Source organism: Protobothrops mucrosquamatus, unplaced genomic scaffold (assembly GCF_001527695.2).
Source record: "Protobothrops mucrosquamatus isolate PMUCROS unplaced genomic scaffold, P.Mucros_1.0 scaffold_19, whole genome shotgun sequence".
NCBI classification, from domain to species: Eukaryota; Metazoa; Chordata; class Lepidosauria; order Squamata; family Viperidae; genus Protobothrops; species Protobothrops mucrosquamatus.
The window spans coordinates 2,194,874-2,215,613 of record NW_015386095.1 but is presented as its reverse complement, the minus strand read 5'-3'; the positions used below and the strand labels follow the sequence as shown (position 1 = coordinate 2,215,613).

At 35.3% G+C, this 20,740-nt stretch overlaps 1 protein-coding gene across 1 annotated transcript in view; it reads right to left on the bottom strand.

The window, feature by feature from the left end:
* Window positions 1–335: 335 nt before the first annotated feature.
* CCDC73 (coiled-coil domain containing 73) overlaps window positions 336–20,740 on the bottom strand; it is a 45,691-nt gene continuing 25,286 nt past the window's right edge. The window contains exons 4-12 of the mRNA XM_015830187.1: window positions 19,771–19,914; window positions 15,798–15,923; window positions 15,224–15,283; window positions 14,210–14,314; window positions 12,454–12,564; window positions 8,323–8,497; window positions 6,013–6,918; window positions 4,509–4,642; window positions 336–581 (exon numbers count right to left, since the gene is read on the bottom strand). Coding sequence (XP_015685673.1) covers window positions 336–581; window positions 4,509–4,642; window positions 6,013–6,918; window positions 8,323–8,497; window positions 12,454–12,564; window positions 14,210–14,314; window positions 15,224–15,283; window positions 15,798–15,923; window positions 19,771–19,914 — 2,007 coding nt within the window. The remainder of the gene's footprint in view (window positions 582–4,508; window positions 4,643–6,012; window positions 6,919–8,322; window positions 8,498–12,453; window positions 12,565–14,209; window positions 14,315–15,223; window positions 15,284–15,797; window positions 15,924–19,770; window positions 19,915–20,740) is intronic.

Sequence of the window (20,740 nt, the reverse complement as noted above, 5' to 3'; positions counted from 1 at the left end):
AGAGGTCATTTCTAAGTTTGGAAAACTCCAAAGATATTGTATTAGGATTCTGAACTATGAAAATAGAGATTAGCTTGAGAACTAATTTACATGTAGTACCCTCATTTTGATTGCACTCATTTCCCCCTAATGATTAGCAGTAAAAAAGAAAAGTTTTAAAAGAAACCATGTACACATATCTCCCAACGGTCAATCCCCACTTGGAGAATAGAGAAAAATTAAGGATTTTTGCAATTACCAGAGCAGTTCAACTTTTCTCATTTCACAAGAGGTTATTTTTAGCGCTGAATGTAACAGAAGCATGAGAACAGCCAAAGACATGCATTTTGGAACAATTACATTTCCATTTTTCCTGATATCGCTGTTTTTTCCAAATATTCATACTTTCTCTTTCTGGACTGGCAGAACTTTTCTAAATACAATAAGTTTTCAGTTTTACTGATTTGGGTGTTCATGAAGACATTTTGTGAATTCCCATCTTCAATGCTATGTAAGCTCCCTTTTACAGTAGCTGTATTGACTTCAGAGAGCAGAAGCTGTATTGACTTCATTTGCGACTGTGACAGAATCTCTGTTTTGGCCTAAAATGTAAATATACAATATTAGAAATCCTTTTCTATGCCTGATTGCTCTACGGTGTATCTAAAGGACAGCTATACATTTTTCTGTTAAGTATTTTTATATATTAGGAAAAAATAAGCTAGAATCTCTGATACTTATTTGGGTGTATTATACTGTAATATAACTGTATCTCAGGCATGTCCCTGATGCACTTTATAAAAGGTAATTAAACTGACTCTTCTGAATTATTGTTGGACAAGATTTTCAAACACTACCCTATTTATAGTAATTTAAGATTATTGTGTCTTTCTTTATTCATATCAGAAACACCTTCAAATTATAAACATAACATTCAACACTGAGCAAATAAGAAATGAATAAAATAGCACATACAGCACACGTAAAAATATGTAGGATTAAAACTAAATGATATTTGCCCAGTATCAGCAACAGCATTTTCTCTCACCAGCATGAGGATTTTCTCTACCCATTAAGTTGTCTCAACATTGTGTCTTGACATTGGACATTCTTACATAACTTTTCTTTGGGGTATAGAATATAAAATGGATAAGCTGAAAGAGATGATATAGGTCATCTGGTGAAACCCTCCTGCTTAATACTGGAAACCATTGAATCATCTCCAAAAGAGAGCTACCCAAACCTTATTTAAAGCATGGAGAAACCCCCAATGTTCCTGGCAGATTGTTTTACTGCTTAACAGTTCTTGCCATCAAGAAAGTTCTACCAAATCTTGTAACTTCAGTATGAACATTTTCTAATTTCCCACAGAAAAAGTCATTGCTACATCTGCAAAGGAAACCCTTTCGAATATCTATAGATCGTGATCATGTCTCCCTGCAGTCTTTTCTCTGGAAAGCTAAACACGCCCAGCTCTTTTAACGCACAGGACTTGGTTTCCAGACTCTACATCATCCTGGTAGCTTTCCCCAGAACTTCCTTCAGCTTCTCCATGTCCCTTTTTAAAATACAGTGCACAATGCTGGCCATGATGGTGCTATTACTTTTATGATCCTTATGCAGTATTTTTTTCTAATGTAGGCCAAGATGGTACAAGTTTTGTATAGATCTTCACTGCTTATTCCTGTTCAGCTGATGATCCACTAGTCCTCCTTGATCCTTCTCATACGTTACCACCATGCTAGGTCTTCCCAATCCTCAGTTATGGAAGAAGCAACAGAAGCAGGAACATACAAAGTTGAATATTCGAGGAAATTCAGGAACCCAATCTTGGGGTGTGGCTGCAATACACAAGCCTGTTGAACTCATTTTGAATTGTAATTTTGTAATGATGTTTTTGCTCCTCTAACTCGCCTTAAACAGTTGGTTAGAGTTTTGTGACTTTCTGCTACTATAATGGCAGGTGGGGGGTGCCTTTGCATCCTACAGTAATGTAATAGCAATTGAAAGAGACTCAGGCTATTCAAAAATGTGAGGAGGGCTGCATGAAAATTGCAGTATATAACTGCATAATAATAATAACAACAACAACAACAAAACAACAACAACAACAATAATAATAATGTTGGAAGGGACCTTGGAGGTCATCTAGTCCAACCCCCTGCTCAGGCAGGAAACCCTATACCATTTCGGACATGGCTGTCCAGTCTCTTCTTAAAGACTTCCAGTGTTGGAGCATTCACCGCTTCTGGAGGCAGGTTGTTCCACTGGTTAATTGTTCTCACTGTCAGGAAGTTTCTCCTTAGTTCTAAGTTGCTTCTCTCCTTGATTATTTTCCACCCGTTGCTTCTTGTCCTGCCTTCAGGCACTTTGGAGAATAGCTTGACTCCCTCTTCTTTGTGGCAGCCCCTGAGATATTGGAACACTGCTATCATGTCCCCCCTCGTCCTTCTCTTTGTTAAACTAGACATGCCCAATTCCAGCAACCGTTCCTTATATGTTTTGGCCTCCAGTCCCCTGATCATCTTTGTTGCTCTTCTCTGTACTCTTTCTAGAGTCTCAGCATCTTTTTTACATCGCGGTGACCAAAACTGGAGGCAGTATTCCAAGTGTGGCCTTACCAAGGCATTGTAAAGTGGTATTAACATTTCACGTAATCTTGATTCTATCCCTCTGTTAATGCAGCCTAGCACTGTGTTGGCCTTTTTGACAGCTGCAGCACACTGCTGGCTCATATTTAAGTGATTGTCCACTATGTTTTTATATATATAGTATTCTCCATTGAATACAAATGATATTGAATTCATTTCCATGTTACAGTTTTCTTGCTTTGATTTTCTTTGGAGTTCTGATACACAGTATTCAAAATGTACTTTTGGTTAACTGCAAGCATATAATTTTATATCTTTTTGATTTCCTGTTTTTGATTTATTTCAAGGAGATGATTAATATAAATATGCAAAATGTTTTCGAATTCAAACGCTCAAACGCTCAAAGCATTGCTTTGAGTTCAAACAAGTTCAAACTTTACCATAAGTTTTCTGATACTGTTTCATGTATTCTGAAACTTGAACCAGGACCAGGAGAATAACATGCCTCTTGCCTCTGAGAGGGTAGAGCAATCTGATTTTAGTTTAAAATATTATGAAATTTGAAATAGTTGGTTATGGCATCAAAGTAGAAAGCAGAAGATTATGAGTTCTATTCCCACCTTTGCCATGAAAGTCAGCTGGATGACTTTGGGCCAGTCACACATAAGTCCAACTCACCTCACAGGGTTGTTTGTGGGGGGAAAATAAGAGAAGGAAGGAGTATTGGATATGTTTGTTGCCTTGAGTTATTTGTAAAAATAAAAGGGGGGGTACAAACAAACAATATAAATAGGAATCCCTCTTTAGTTGCTGCTAACTTACACAAATATACCCCAGTAAGTTTTTTTTTAAATGCCAAATTCTCATGACTTTCCCTTAGTCTAAAACCCAGTCCATAAACCAGCTTAATGTTGTTAGGTATTCCAGTTTTGAAGCTGTGTTTTCCTTTTCTCCCAACAATTTTTGCTATGGATACAAATTGCAATTTTGATCATTTTATTGCAGTCAGAGGTTAGGAAGTGCCTAAATCCTTTAGCCACTGTAAGCGGCTGCAAGCCTGCTTTCTCTCCTCCGGTCATTCAACTTGGCCTTCTCGGTCATTCTGGACCCATACAATGCCTGAGCTTTGCTTTCCACAGTGCTTCTTGGATCTTAAGCATTGATTCCATGTAATCTGAAGCTTCATTCTCTTGAAAAAATTTAGACCTGTTTGTTGAATATGAGTTTAGTTTCTTTTGAAAGTGTTCTGGCTATCTAGAAGTTTGATTTGAACCAGGTTCTGTTAGATGTTTGAACTTAATATTATTACCAGGAAATATATTGCACATTTTTGGCAAACAAGGTTTTTATGTGGCCATACTTTTTATTATATTATTTTACACAAGAATAGCATAGCTAATATCTGGGCAATAATCTTGGCACTATATCGATCTATGCCCCTTTCTTGTAAGATGACTATAATTTTCCCCCTTCTGTTCCAGCTCTAAAGAACTCTGTTGCTTAAACAGAAGCCTGCATAACATACTCAACATTACTTTTAGATTTAGCAATCAGACAATGAAAGTAGGGGGGAAAAGAAAATAAAGTCAACGTGTTATAAGTTGTATTATATCTAATACAGACTTACAAATTGCTTGTATCTGTAATAATAATTAGAAAAATAAACAGAAATACTGTATTCATATTTTTTTTTACTTGAAAATTTTTTATGTAGACCTTGCCTTCAAATAAGCTGTCATCAATTTGATTTATATGCTGTGACTTTTCCCCCACTGTTTTCTATCAACTTTAATTGTGAAAAATGTTGCCACATTTGCCCTCTTGATATTATTGTGGAGATCAAGTCAAGTCTTAAAGCATCAAGATGCATACAATTCTATACATAGCTCTGAAGTTAGCTCATCAAGGTCTGCTCTGCAATAATTTTAATTGACTTACGTGTTCTGTGGGAAAAAGAGGATCATAAAAACTGTTTGCTATTGCATTCCATTCTGCACTGGGATTTCTCTTGGGGATTGGATTAGTAGTTCCGGTATTCAAAGAATCAGCAATTCTACTACTGCAAGCGGAAACTGATCAAGAAACAGGAAATAATAACAATTATGTTATTTTCATATAATTTTACTGTGCCAAAAATTAAATTTACTGTATCTTTTTATTAAACTAAGAAAAATACCTTAGTTTAATAAATATAAAAAATATATTAAAAAAATATAAAAAAAACTAGAAAACTAGATATAAAAAAAGAAAACTAGTATCAAAACTTAGTTGTATATATCTTTTGCTCTCCTTGCTTAAAGAACTTAAAAGTATAAACTACATACGTGTTACTTGATTATCTTTAGCAAAAAAAATCTATAATTTGTCAAGCAATACTATCCATGTTTGTTCTGTTCCTCCCACATTCCAAATGTTTCTGGAGAAGGTAGGGGGAAATCCATTTAATAAATATCCAAAGAAAAACTCCATTGGATATTATACCAAGACTTTATCAGTAAGTAGTAGCTTTAAAAAGAATTTAGAGTTCAGACATTAAAGGCAGGTAGATACCACATTCAGACATCATTGAACTATACATTACTTCATAATTTTCTCCAGAAAACTTCCATCCATTTCTCCAGTTCTGTCTACTTAACCAAGTATTATTTAGAATTAATAAAGTAAGAAGAGGGTGACAGCAAAAGAGGTGAATAAACCAAGTAGTGGAAGCCACAGAAATGACTAGAAAGAATAGAATAATTCACAAAAGAGAAAAAACAAATTAGGCCAGCGGTCCCCAACCTTTTGGGCACCAGGGCCCGGTACCCTGGAGAGAGGCTTTTTTGTGGACTTGGAGTGGGCATGGTTTCGTATGATGCCTGCATCCTGTGGATGGGGCTTTGCTTGTTTGCGGGGACTGGTCTCTGACATGACGTGGACCGGTGCCAGTCCACAGACCGAGGGTTGGGGACCCTGAACTAGGCAACAAAATTTTCCAGCAAAGGTCTGCTGGATGCCATGAAAATAATTGTACCTTACAAGATCATCAGAGCTCATTGTCTTCTCTGAAGCTAGAACATTACTCTCTTACTAATTCTACAACATAGTCAAGTTAATCCATCTAATGTCCTTCATAGTGGTTTTGCTAGCATACGGTCACACTCACTGAGTAAAAGACCATCACTTTGGGCCTACCAATACCTTATCCAATTTTTCCAGGAAATCCTTCGCATCACAAAAGGCTTATATTAGACCACTGTCAAAAGTTCATTATATAATCCCTTCCCCACCTCAGCTTTTATGCACTCTGTTTGTTCCACCTGCTTCCTTTTTTTGCAGCAAACCCCTCCCTTCTCTCCAAATTCTGGCACACATTGTGGTTATGAATGGGTGTCAATGTATGACAATTATTATTGTGGCTATATAATTTTAAATAACTATTAGCATTTAAATATTTTCTTACCTGGTGTTTCTTGTCTTACATCACTAGGCATGTTTATGATCTTATCAATTTTTCTTGAGCTCTGAGCAGTTTTCATTTCTTGGGAGAGAGGCCTTTCCTTCAAGGAGCCAGGCATTATTTGAATTTCCTCTTGACGTTTTCTTGATAAATCTAAGTATTCTGTTTTTTCTTCCACAACTGGAAGGTTAAAGGATAGCCTTCTATTTCTGTTTATTAAATTTTCTGTTGTCTTCATGAGCAAAGAACATGATTGTTTTGTGCTTTCTTCCACTGTTATTTTCCTCATCATTGTATTCAATGATTTTTCTCTTTCTTTTTCTTCATTAAGAAATTCAGTAAATTGCTCACTGTTGTCTTTGGAAGTATGGAAGTTTATCTGTTTATCTTTGGCAACTTCATTAATTTTCATGTCTCCAGTTTCAGATTCATGTATATCTTGAGAGTCCAGGAGCAAAACCTTTGTATTCACTTCTTTCAATTCGGAACTGTAGTTATCAAAGTGTTTGCTAGGCATTTCATGTACACCTGTAGCTGAATTTTCAGTACTTAACGCTCTTCCCAGAAGTAGATTATTAATGTTTTCATCAATATGAATATTTATACCTATATTCTTACTGGCAGATATATTATGTTTTGGTGATGTTTTTTCTGCATTACTAATATCATTGTACTTATCCAAGTTACCTGTGTTGATCTCTGGTAACAATATAGAATCCATTTCAGATTTCATATGGTTATTTGCAGTTTTCTCACAAGTAATTTTAATTTGTTCTTTAGGCTCTTCACTAATTTCTTTATTTGCCAAGTAATCTTCCCCGTGGATTGTATTATTAATATTTTCAGTACTCTCAGAAATGCCTTCATTTGCAACACCAGCACCCAGATGATCAATAGAATGTCCCAATTCTATAGTGGGATTAAAACAATCTAATTTCAACACTTTAAGAAAGTCTTATGTTCTTCTACTAGCAACAACATCATAGAATAAAAATTGTCCAAGAGAATTATTTCTGCCTTTGCCTGCCTTTTATCAAGTAGGGTTTTTTTCCCCCTAGAACTGCCCTTTCTTCGCAATTAGCACTCCATGATTATAGGTCAGTTCTGGTGTAATTAAATTGAACATATAAAGGGCTTTGCTTAAAACGATTTCCCTTTGGCTTTTCTTTTAAATGATCACCCTCATTCATACAATTAGCAACTCATTTTATATCTGTTAAAATCTAGAATATATTATTAACAATAAATTACTCAAAAATAAACTGCTTTTAAATATGTTTCACGTAACATGGACACATGCAAAACGCTTTTCTAAAAAAATAGTAGCAACTCCTAGTAGTGGAAACTGCAAAAGAATATAAAATATTTTACAATTCATTAATGTATTTCTATTTCTATACATTTTGGTCATGCTTGGCTCCCGATGTACTAAAGGTTTTCTATCATCCAGAGGGAAACTCACCCTGGAAAGCCATAATGTTTAGAAGATAGAATATAAAAGCAGGAATAATGTCACTCTATCTCTGTATCCTTTGCTTTTTCCAGAGGCAAGCAGTTTGAAGCATGGATATTCATCAGAATGACAAAAACAGCATTGTACTGCAAGCTTCACCCATATTGTATGTGCATGTGAAATGACTCCGAGCTGTAATGTGTCTTTAGCCCCCCCCTACAGAAACCCCCCTTTCCTTCAGTTGTCATTTTGCAGGACCATGGAAGTATACTTCTGTATCATGGTACCTGGGCCAATTTGTTGATGATCACCTATAAAGCCCTATAAGGCTTGGGACTTTATTACTTCAATACATTCCAAGGATGGCCATCCTTGCAAAAGATAGTTGTCCCATAAGCTGACCAATGCTTTCTCTATATTACAAATTAAGTAATTGAAAAATTACTTTTCAGCCGTCACTCCACTTCCTCATTATTGCTTTTTTATCAGTTAAAAACAACATATGAGAAGATGGGAAAGAATTCTACTACCTTGACTACAGATAAGTGGAAGGCAGAGTCAAAGTGCTGTGGGCCAAGACAAGGCAAGTATTCTTATCAACAAAAATCTGCCTGTTTTATACCTAGCTTCAATACATTACTCAAAGCTTTTCCACCTCTATGCCAACTGAGCTGGAAGTTAATCAGATGCAGAAACACATAAACTTATGAGAACAAGTGACATTGTTCAGATGTGGAGGGGTGTTCAATGTTGGTGTTTCTGTTGGCATTGTAAAAAGGAGGAGGAGTAACTTTCTTCATACCTTTTTACCATATTGACTGATTATCAACACTGTATGTTTTAATTATGAATATTTATACCTTCAAAATATTCTGTATCCTTTTCCCCTATGTTTATACCAATGTCTATCTCCAGATTATTGTTTCTTCCATTTTCTTTTTGTTCACGCTCATTCAAATATTCCATTGTAGTTTGTGTATACTTATCATCTTTTTGGTCTTTAAGGATTTGATTTTCATTAGATATGTTTTTTACCTGGAGCAAAAAAAAATAGTTTTATTTTTGAAGATATGAAATTGAGAGACATATGATTTCCTTTGTAATATTTTTTAGCATTGAATTTACAAATGAAACAAAATAGTTCTAGAGTTCAAAAAAAAAATTCTATTCCAAATGCCCCAAAGATGCTTTTTTCCAAAAGGCAACTGGTCTTTCTTCTTTTTTGTTTGAAAACATTTCACTTCTTATCCAAGAAGTTTCTTCAGTTCTAACTGATTGGAGGGGAATAGAAGGATTTACGTTCTTTGCAATTATCTAGTTGTTAGCATTCTGAGAGTCAGTTGTTAGCTCTCTGAGAATCATTGAGGCCACTTGGGGGGGTTTGTCTGTATTCTCAGAGTTACAGTACCTGAATCAGAGAGTATACAGGTATGGAACTTTCTTGGGGTTGCTGAAAGGACTGCATTGTAAACAGGAGGTAGGTGATGTCATATCACAGTGGTGGCGAACCTATGGCACGCGTGCCAGAGGCGGCACTCAGAGCCCTCTCTGTGGGCACACAGGTCATGCCCTGGAGATGGCAACTGTCCCTCTTCAACCAGCTGCCCACTAACTCGCCAAGGTCCCAGAAGCATCCCAGCACCCATGCGCTCGCTGGCCTCTGTGTGCAGGGGCCGATAGTGTCAGGCAGCCGCCACCCCTGCCCCTGCCACACCTTGCCCTGTGACAATGGCACCCCTTCCCTGCCTCGCCTTGCCTCACCTCACCCCGCAGGATGAGCCTCCTGCCCACCGCCCCACCTGCCAGAGACCCCCTGGATCTCCCCCAACCCTGCAAGGCCCCCACAGGCATCCCTCCCCATGAGCAACATCGAGGTGATCACGCCCACCTTGGCCACTCCCACCCAATCTGCCATGACCACCTGAGCCACGCCCACCGGTGATAAATAAGTGGGTTTGGGGTTGCAGTTTGGGCACTCGGTCTCTAAAAGGTTCGCCATCACTGTCATATCACTTCCTCTCTATTGGGCTGTTCAATTTTAACATAGATGGCAACTTTGACACCTCTTTCAAACTAATAGTCCTCTCTGTCCAGATTGTGAATTTTGCTGTCTTCAAAAGAATGGCCCTTTTCTTTCAGATGCAGATGGACAACATGGCCTGGATGATTGAGAATCTCCACAGACATTCTATTCCAAATAGGAATGGTATTACTCCTTTACACCCAGGCATACATTCCAACATATATACTAATAAACATAACGCGAGGGAAACAAATAGCAAGCAGTCAGGTATGCATTTAGATATACATTACCTGACCCTGAATAAATAGCAGAAAGCCCACTAAAATGTTTTCCCTCAGTTTACTTGAAATCTTTTAAGTGCACTTTTCATGTTCAGTTAAAAATTAAATTAGGCATATTACAGATTTTTATTACATGGAAGATAGTGAACTGAAAATTCTAATTCCCTTAATTTGACATGAAGCAGGAGGAAAGTAATGGATTAATAATAATAATTGTGGGGAGAAGAGATATTTTTTTTAGTCACTTTAAGGGAAGAAGCCGAATAAAATTTGCACTTTTTGTTCCTAAACATTGTAGAAATCATAGAAAGATCTTTATAATTCTGTAAGATTTTAAGTATTAAGTTTTACACTGTTAATTTTTATTGATTTCATAACAAATATTATGAAAGACATAAGTGGTTATGAATTTAATAATAACAATTAAAATACAGTTGGAAATCATAAAATATATGGAAATCAGTGATGGAAATTTTTGGATCTTACAGAAATACAGAAAAATACAGGTAGTCCTCGACTTACAACAGTTCATTTAGTAATCGTTCAAAGTTACAACTGCACTGGGAAAAAGTGACTTATGACCATTTTTCAGACTTATGACCACTGTAGCATCCCCATGGTCACATGATTTACATTCGGTTGCTTGACAACTGACTCACAATAACGACGGTTGCAGAGTCCCAGAGTCATGTGACCCCTTTTACAACCTTCTGATAAGCAAAGTCAATGGGGAAACCAGATTCAGTTAACAACCGTGTTACTAATTTAACTGCAGCGATTCACTTAACAATTGTGGGAAGAAAAGTCATAAAACTCAATTAACAAATTTTTCACTTAACCACATAAATTTTGGGCTCAGTTGTGGTTGTAAGTTGAGGACTACCTGTATAGTATCCTAAAGCTAAAGGTTTCTCCTGTCCAGTCATTTCCACCTCTGGGAAGCAGTGCTCGTCTCCATTTCTTGGCCGAGAGAGCCAGACTTGTCTGAAGATTTTTCTGTGTCATGTGGCCAGCATGACTATACACCGAGGCACACAGAACGCTGTTACCTTCCCACCGAAGTGATACCTATTTATCTACTTGCATTTGTGTGCTTTCAAACAGCTAGGTGGGCAGGAACTGGGGAGCTCACCCTGTTGGGAACTCACCTTGTTGCAGGGCACTCTGGTCTTACACCTGGGCTCTTAGCTTTCCAGCTAACAAGCTCTGCATCTTAACCCGCTGAGCCACTGTGCCCGGCCCACCCCACATAGTGTCCTACTGTAGCAAAAATAATATTTCTTTGCCTTCTTTGGAAGGCTTCAATGGAACATATAAGTGAATTATAATATACGGTAATTAGTAAATTTTGATTGTTTTCAAATAAAATTGAACGTCAGTTACATTTAAACCAAGAGCATTCTAAATTCATGGCACATATAGTACTACTAACCATTTTTTTGTTTTTAAAAGATTAATATTATAGGATGTGATAGCCAACCTGCACAATATTTTTAATATTTTTGTATCTGAGGAAAAATTTTCAGAAAACAATTGTGAAATTATCATTAGGATTGTGCATGCTAAGAAAAATAATTCAGCACAAGCACTGCACCTCTCTGCTATTAATTAAAGCAACCCCTCTTCACCAGCCTGGAAAAAAAGTTTCTGCTTTAACATTTGTATTATCTTTAATGAGTTGACTCCTTAAAACAGCTAAACCTTTTCTAGCATCCTACAAAAGTCTGGAAAAACACCATCTGCTTAAGGAACAAGACCAAATCACTTCTTCCAAACAATTTCTAAACCTTGCACAACCCAACTAATCACACAGGAAATATTACTGGATGATTACTGTCAGTGCTTTTTTTGTTAAAAAAAAAAAAAGGTGCCGGAATTCACACATGTCATACAACCCGCCTTGCCTACCCTACAAGGTTCCATCCAAAAAAGGTGCCGGAACTTCGTTCTGGGCGTTCTATGAGAAAAAAAGCCCTGATTACTGTAGATGAAATGTATTAAGTAAATGTGGGGAATGTATTAAGTAGTGTTGTATAATATAGACTATTGTTTACTATACTTTGCTACTCTTATTGATACGTCTTCTTTTGTTCAAGAAATAGTCTAAATAACTTTATTGGCAGTTACTGTGTTTATCTTTATGTCTAGCATATTAAAAACTTCTCTTTCAAATTTAATGATAACTAGAAGTATTTGCTATGTAAGAGTATACAAAATAATGATGTTACCTAGAACATCGCTCATGATATTCTACTCCTCCAGTAAAATAAAGTTTTGTTTAAAACTTGAAAAAACCCAGTAGTGAGTTATTCAAAAATTTAAACTCTCAAAAAGGCGAAAGATTTACACAATCTGAAGAGAAACCAGATTTATTTTATTTTATAGTTGTCAATATATTATTGCACCCATTACTCTCTGTTAGTCCTGATTGTAATTATTGTCTTTTATTTCCCTTTATATTATTTTATGTTGCTTAGTCATTGACTGAATAAATAAGTTTTAAAAAATTCTCAAAGTATTATTTGAAAGTTTTTAGTGTACCAACTGGATGGATCTTTTAAAGGCAAATATTTTTTGTCCTATTCTTATTTTTGTCATCTTCTCCTAGGCTTCTGATTTTATTTGGAACATTTTGCTTAGTACTTGGTAACTCTGTTAATACAGTAGTATTTGATTAATAAACCAACCTCATTTTTCCAAGTTGCTTGTACTTTCTTATATTCATTCAGAAGACTAGCTAACTTTTGTTCATTTTCTTTTGCATTCTCCCTTTGCATCTCATTATCTCTTTCAAGGATCTGCAATAAAATTAATTATCCAAAAAGTAATCAATACCACTTTAATGAATTTTGATGTGTTTTATGTTGCTTAGACCTTTTCTTATAACATGCAGAAAGTACCATACAGATCAGTGATAATGTGCTATCACAACAATAATTTTCATAAATTAATAGGAAAAAGCATATAGTTTAGTTAACCCAAAATAGGTTATAAAAAATAGCTATAAAGGGGTATAAGAATATTTGTCATTATTCAGTTTCACTGCATAAGTTTTAATGCACTGAGAAATATAAAATACAGACCTAAAAAATATGAAATGTAGCACATTCCCAACCATGGTTTATGAATATAAACACCATAATAAAAGCAAAATATACTTTTATTAATACTTTATTAAACAAATCAAATCTGAATTTGTTTTATTAATGTTGTATATTACTTACCGTAGTTTTAAAATCTAATTATTTTAAGGATTGTGAAAAACAACACAACAGCTATTTTACTGAGTTATTTTTGTTTTGTTTATACTCATTTGATTTTCCATTTAAATTAGTCCAATGAAGTAGGAAAAATTTCTAAAACTAATAATATTTATTTCTTTGTTCAATTACTTAACATAATATAGCAACAAAAATGTATTCTGAAGTAGAAGAATTTTCAATTGGTGCTTTTTTAAACTCATTACTTTGCATGATCATTGAACGAGAGGGTCAGTAAGGGAGGACTACGTGAATAGAGGGTTTTTTTGCAATTCACTACTTATATCCCATTAGAAATATATAATATTATTAATTTTATCTATCAAACATATTGAAGAAATATATCAGAATATTTATACATGTGAACAGTAAATGTCTACTATACATAGTGAGAGTTTTATAGGAGGGAATGATAAAATATCACATAAACTACATAAGCATTGACACGAACTAAGTAAATGTTCCATGTAAAACATATTTTTAAGCTTGAATTTCAGGAAGGGTTATTTCAATGAATGCTTCCAGAATGTGGCATAAAGTCAAAATATAATCTACGTTACAGATAGTCTTTGACTTACGACCACAATTGACTCCCAAATTTATGTTGCTAAATGAAACATTTTTAAGTGAATTTTGCCCCATTTTATGACCTTTCCCTGCCACAGTTGTTCAGTGAATCACTGCAGTTGTGAAGTTAGCAACACGGTTGTTAAGTAAATGTGGCTTCCCCATTGACTTTGCTTGTCAGAAGGTTGCGAAAGGCTATCACATGACCCTGGGATACTGCATCAGTTGCATCAGTTGATCAGTTTTGGTCACACGTCCATGGGGATACTGCAACCATTGTAGATGGGAAAAATGGTCATAAGTTATGTTTTTCAATGGCATTGTAACTTTGAACAGTCACTTGTAAGCTGAGGGCTACCTGTACTAGAGGAAATGTACTTGGGGAAATCTTAGAACAGTTTTGGAGGATACATGGTAGACTTCAGACAGAGAGAAAATTGACTCCCTCCTATTTCTGTTGACAGAAGCCATTCCATCAAGGGACGAACTCATTGTATACTATCTGATGTAACTTTTGCAGAGCATCCTATAATCCTCAGTTTAGAATACTTCATTTTAATTATTTAGAATGAATTGGGGGTCGTTGGTATACATTCATATAGAGTCAACATTTTACCTGATATTCTTCTCTTAGTTTATTCAACTCCACCTCAATTCTGTTATTTCTTTCAGTCTGTCTGCAGAGGAGTTGCTGCATATGTTGTAGAGAAGCCATGATCTCCTTGTTTAATAAAAAGAAAAGAAAAGGTGTAATACTTCAGATTATAGGATTACTCTGTAAAGTTCCCTATGATGGAATCATTAAATGCATTTGTGAGGATATGTGCGTATGCGTGTGTGTGTGTGTGTGTATATAATGTTGACATCTTAAATTTTAATATATATTTTTAAGACATACATGCATTCTATTTGTGCCAATTGTTAAATAGGAGTTTATAATATCATAAGAGATTATGAACATGTTTATGAACATGTTTCATAAGAACATGTTGCTTATCTGTAACTGGTTCTTCAAGTGGATAGCTGTACATTCACCTGTATTGATATTGTGCCTGCATAAAGCTATTGCCTGGAACCCTGCATGGCTTTCACTATCCTCATTTTTCTAAAATTCTAAAATTAGTGTGCAATTAATACAGAAAGAGTGGACTCTATGGATATATACTAATGACCCACAATCATAGATAGGCATTCTTCTTCATCATGGCCTCTGTGTATCACACATATAGATAATTAGCAAATTTATTTAAAAGATTAAGGAAGTGTTTTTATTATGTCAACACAGAGGGAAAAAATCATTCAAAAGATGTACTGTCTGGGCTTGAATACTTATGATATAATACCTGAGAAAATGTGTGACCAAAACTCTGTGGATGCAGAAAAACAGTGTGTGACCCAATTAAGACAGATCAAAGAAATAGCATACAGCAGTGATTTAATTCATGTGTACCCAAAAATATCGTACATACACATTTATCTATATTTAGACAAACACACATGCACACTAGTCTTTAGCCCCTTCCTGTTCTGCTGTAAAGAGAGGAAATAATTCAATCCCTGTGACAATTAATTCCACAATATGGGCCCCACAATTGGGAAAGCAGAATTGATAACTTATGTGAAACATAACCTGTTTCTCTTCTTTAAGTCTTGCAATTTCTTCAGTGATTTTTCCATTTAAATCTACTTCCTATAAATAAAATAAGCACATTGAAATCAATTCCACTGGTCCCTCTAGTTGATTTTGTTACATCATAAGCATAGCTCCTCATATTGAAAAGAGGAGTCAAAATTAGAAAACAATATAAGGGGAACTTAATGCCATTATTATACCATAATGTTTACTACTCAATAATATGCTTATTTTAATATACAAGAAATGTAACATAAACTTAAAATGTTACACTGTGTAGGAGGTACAGTGGTGAGATTCAGCCAGTTCGCACCACTTTGGCAGAACCAGTAGCTAATTTTTTGTTGCCCAGGCCCAGAATGGGCTTCCGGAAGTGGCATCCACACAGAGAACCGGTTGTTCACATATTTGAATCCCACCACCGAGGAGGTATTAAGCAAAATTATTTAATATTCAGTGAGCAAGTCATAAATACATTAATTACAGCTGCCTAAAATATAAAATTTAAAGTCACCTTTTTAAAATAAGCATAACCTCTTTTTCTAAATTAATAAGAAATATTGGAAAATACCAATGATTTTTTTTGCTGTAATATTTTTAGCTCCAGTTCCTTTCCTTTCAGACTGAGATCCTCTTCCACTTTGTATTGGTAGGTAACCTTGGATTTTATCACATCTGATGTAACTTTCTTTAGTTCCTTAATAAATAAATATTAATTAAAAATTCATCTATTCAAACTGGATGAAAAGTTAGACTTAAATTAATGCTTTTCTAAAATGACCAGCAGCAAGTTGGATCAAACCTATTACAACAGCGATGGATGCACTATTGGAAAACTTGAAAGATCAGGTTAGGGATAGATCATCATGGAAAAAATCTATTGTAGTGATCTACTGCATGGGATCATGAAAATTTGATAGCTACTTAATCAGTCAAACAAAAAGTCCAAGCACATTATTGGCATTAATAGAAGTTTGGAGAACTAGTTTGATCTAAAGGTTAAGACACTGAACTAGGAATGAGGAGCTGCACTTTAATCCAGCTTTAGGCACAGAAGCCAACTAGCTAACTTTGGGCCAGTCACTCTCTAAGAAGGCAAGGGTAAACCACTTCCAAAAATGTTGCCAAGAAAATAGAACAGACTTGTAAGTGAGAGCCAGTTTTGATACAGTGGTTAAAGGCATGAAACCAGAAGCTGGGAAATCTCTTTTGGCAGGAAGCAGCTAGGTGACCTTAAATGACTTTCAGTCATTCTCTCTCAACAGTGGCCCATTATTTTTGAAAAACCTTGCCAAGAAAACTGAAGGGACTTGTCCAGAAGTCAAAACTAACTCAAGGCCCATAATAAAAATAAATTGGGAAGGACTAGATAGGTGGATAAAAATGCCAAATCCAGTCTAAGCATCTGGCTGATTCTGCAATAAACTATCGTCATCATTATCATCATCACCATCACCATCATCATCATCATCGAAACATTGACATCATTTCAGGAGTGATATTTATGATTAAATATATTCCTTCTACATATGCTGTCTACATTGTTCTTTTTCTGTTTGAACACTACTAGAAATACTGCTGGAAAATGCTAAACAGTTTCCTCTATACTGTACAGTATTGCCATATTACTAAAAGATCTGCCAGAACTTCCTGAAGCAAATCAAAGAAGAAAAATGATCAACAATCTAATGATTTAGCTCACGCTGAGATTTCTAACAATGAAAAATCGGATATAATTTATATTATTAATCCATATAAATAATTGTTGACCTCATAAGGATTAAAGGTGCAGTGCCTAGTCCAATTTACCTGAAATACTTCAAAAGATTTTATTTTTAAAATGTAAAAATGCATTAAAATATGGTATTATTTGCACTTCCTTTTACCTTATTCCTTTCCTTTTCTACCTAGGTTATTCACAGCAGCCAATGCAGCAAATAAACAGTACATGCTTTGAGCTTATTAAATTACAAAGTATAGATCTCAGAGTCATAAATATTCCATCTTTCCATACCTCTTCTCTTTTTCTTTTTGTATGGGGTAGCCTGTTTAATATCTCTCTCTCCTTGAGTGTTCTGACGTTTACTTAGACAAATAGCAAAGGTTATGAATGCTATTTGTAGATAATATCAGGAATTCTTCATAATGGCATAGCACTGAACCAAGTATTCAAATGGTGGTAGTTTTATCTAGGAGGAACTACGTTTGGACTGTTTAACTTTTCTTCATAAAAGTGGAATTCCCCTTATCACAGTCCAACAGTTTAACTGTTCTGGACAAAATCATAAAACAGTGGAAAAACAGAAATAAATATTCCAGTTGCTGAACTTTATGGATATCCGGTTATATAAATACAGCTACTTTTTAAAGAAAATCTATTTCAGTTGTAGTCCGACAGAAGGTGATGTTACAAAGGGAAACTATTTCTAACCCATGGTTCTCTTCAAATGCTGATGATGCTGAAGTGCACACAATAGAGCCAGATTTTTTTTTTTTAAAAAAAAATGCTTTTGCGCTTGCCTAACAAGCATTGCCAAAATGCTGGACTTGCTGACATGACATTTCCTTTTTCTGTTTAGAAGACATGTATAAAGTTTTGTGGTGGCTTATCCTCCTTTGCTCTAACGGAGAGTGCTTTACATCGCAACTTTTACTCCCAGAAGGTGATAGGCCTCTCTCCATTAACTAACAAGCAGGAAGAGAGAGTGAATGCTAAATCAAATATCTTTGGAGAAGAAATTATTTGCCAAAAAAACTGCAGGGACTTGAACGGAAGGTACAGGTACAGGTATAGGTATATGCGAGGGTAGAGGTTCGTTCTCTGAGCTTATGGGTTGGTTTCCAAACCTTTCATTACCAGGCTAGATAACATCTTCAGCGGAGTTTAGGGAATGTCGGTGTCAGTGTTCTGTTTATAAGGGCTTCAGGTATGGGTGTGTCAAGTGAGCCCACAAGACCCTCACTCGACACACCCACACCTGAAGCCCTTATAAACAGAAGAATACTGACATCCCCTAAAATCTACTGAAGATGTTACCTAGCCTGGTAACAAAACGTTCAGAAACCAACCAACAAACTTAAGAGAAAGAATCTTCACCCTCATCCTATACCCAAGCTACAGATATTTGCCACTATTGCATATGTACATGTATTTGTGTATGCAGTGCTTTTTTTGTACAAAAAAAAAGGTGCCAAAACTCACACGTCATACAACCCGCCTTGCCTACCCTACAAGGTTCCATCCAAAAAAGTTGCCAGAACTCCATTCTAAGTGTTCTATGAGAAAAAAAACCCTGTGTGTATGTGTATGTATGTATGTATCTGTGTGTGTGTGTGTGTGTGTGTATGTATGTATAGCACTGTACAAAAAGTACTGTATATGTATAGCACTGTACAAATATCTTATTTATATGCAGCTGAGATATATAACTGGTTCTATGTTTTTCTGTAACACAGGCCATGTACAGCAGCATTGATAGTGGGAGGTCACATCCACCAACTTTTGACCTTTCCGTTGTGGTTCACTGGCTGCACTACAAAAAGCAATGGTAAGAGCCAAGACAAACATTAAATCTGACTACATCTAGGTTGCATTTGATTGAAGATTATGTAGAATTAATGTGTTCCCTACAAATATATTTCACCATTCCTCTGTTTAAAAAAATTAAAAAATTTAATTGATAAATTTAAGTGTTTCATCCAAGGTTTTCTGTAGCTGCATGAAGTTCTGAGGCCATAAATTATATATACCACTGTTACAAAATGAAAAAGTTATTTTTTATAAATTTAAATGTTACCAAGACTCATCATGGCCTACAACATAATAAAATATATTCCATTATACAGCAAATATTGAAAGTACAATAATCAGCAATAACAATAATTATAAAAACACAATGTCTCATCAAATCCTATACTCCAGTAAGAGCATTCAGGTGATAGAATACAGTATTCTACTCTAAGGCTTAAGACACCCCCCAAAAAAGTGAGGGTAGCTATTTCATCCTAGGCACAAAACAAAAGAAGATTATTTATAGCATCAGATACAGAAAAACAGTAGGCACTGTCTTCTTAGGGATTACTGTTTATAACAATTGAGTTGGCAGACAAAATCTTGATAACCTGCAATAAATTATTGGAGCTGATTATTTTAACAGGGTTTCCAATTGTTCTGATTATACGTCAACCTATGTTTGGATACTTTAAACTCACCTGGGGTAAAACAAAATGCACTTCATACCTACCTTTTTTAGGTTATTTATCTCAGACTCTTGTGTTGTATTAATTGCTGACAAATTCTTATTGAATTGAATTGCTTCCACAACTTACATAAGGGGTGGGGTAGGAAACAAAAAAGTAACATTAAAATATCATCTTCATTGTGTTACTTCACATATTCTACAAAGTGAGCTCATTCTAGAAAATGTATTTGTGAACTTTTTTCCTGACAAGAAAGTTAAAATTGCTTTTGAAAAGTTAGAAGCAGTCTCCTTTATTATCATTACTAAGTTGTGTTTTATTAAATTGTGTCCAGAATGTATTACATATTTACCATTTTTCTCTAATTTCCCATGAGCACCTTTTATTATTTCAAATTGATTCATTATAACTGCATGGCATTTTTCAAATTCATTCAGTCTTTTCTGATAATCTTCCTTTGATGAATTGTACAATTGCATCTTGTGCTCCTGCAAAAACAAGGAAAATTCTTTGAACTATTGTATGATGCAATGTCCGTAAAACAATAATTCTAAATCCAGTTACTCTAATGTTAACCTCATTTAAAAGTAGGCTTTCTTTCAAATAAACAAGCTTTTATCTGTAATAATCCAGAGACATTGGGAGTCAGGCTGAATATAAATTAATAATAAAATAATAATAATAAATAGTGACCACATTAGTAGACCAGCAAAACACTGACACATAGTATACCTAGATTTCAGTAAAGCATTCAACAAAGTAGACCACAATCTACTGCTTGGTAAGCTAGAAAAAGGTGGAATAGACAACATCACCACTAAATGGATTTGTAGCTGGCTGACAAACCGTACTCAACGAATACTCCTCAATGGTACTACATCCACTTGAAGAGGAGTAAGCAGTGGGGTACCATAAGGTTCCATCTTAGGACCAGTACTCTTCAATATCTTCATCAATGACTTAGATGAGGGAATAGAAGGGGAACTCATCAAACTTGCAGATGACACTAAACTGGCAGGAATAGCCAACACCCCAGAAGACAAGCTCAGGATTCAAAAAGATCTTGACAAACTTGAACAATGGGCCTTATCCAACAAAATGATTTTTAATGTGGAGAAAAGCAAAGTTTTACATTTAGGCAGGAAAAATCAAACATACAAGTACAGATTGGGCAAGACCTGCCTCAAAAACAGTAACTGTGAGAGGGATCTTGGACGATCACTTGACTATGAGCCAGCAATGTGCATCAGCAGCCAAAAAAGCTAATACAATCCTCGGTTGTATAAACAGAGGCATAGCACCATACTACAAAAA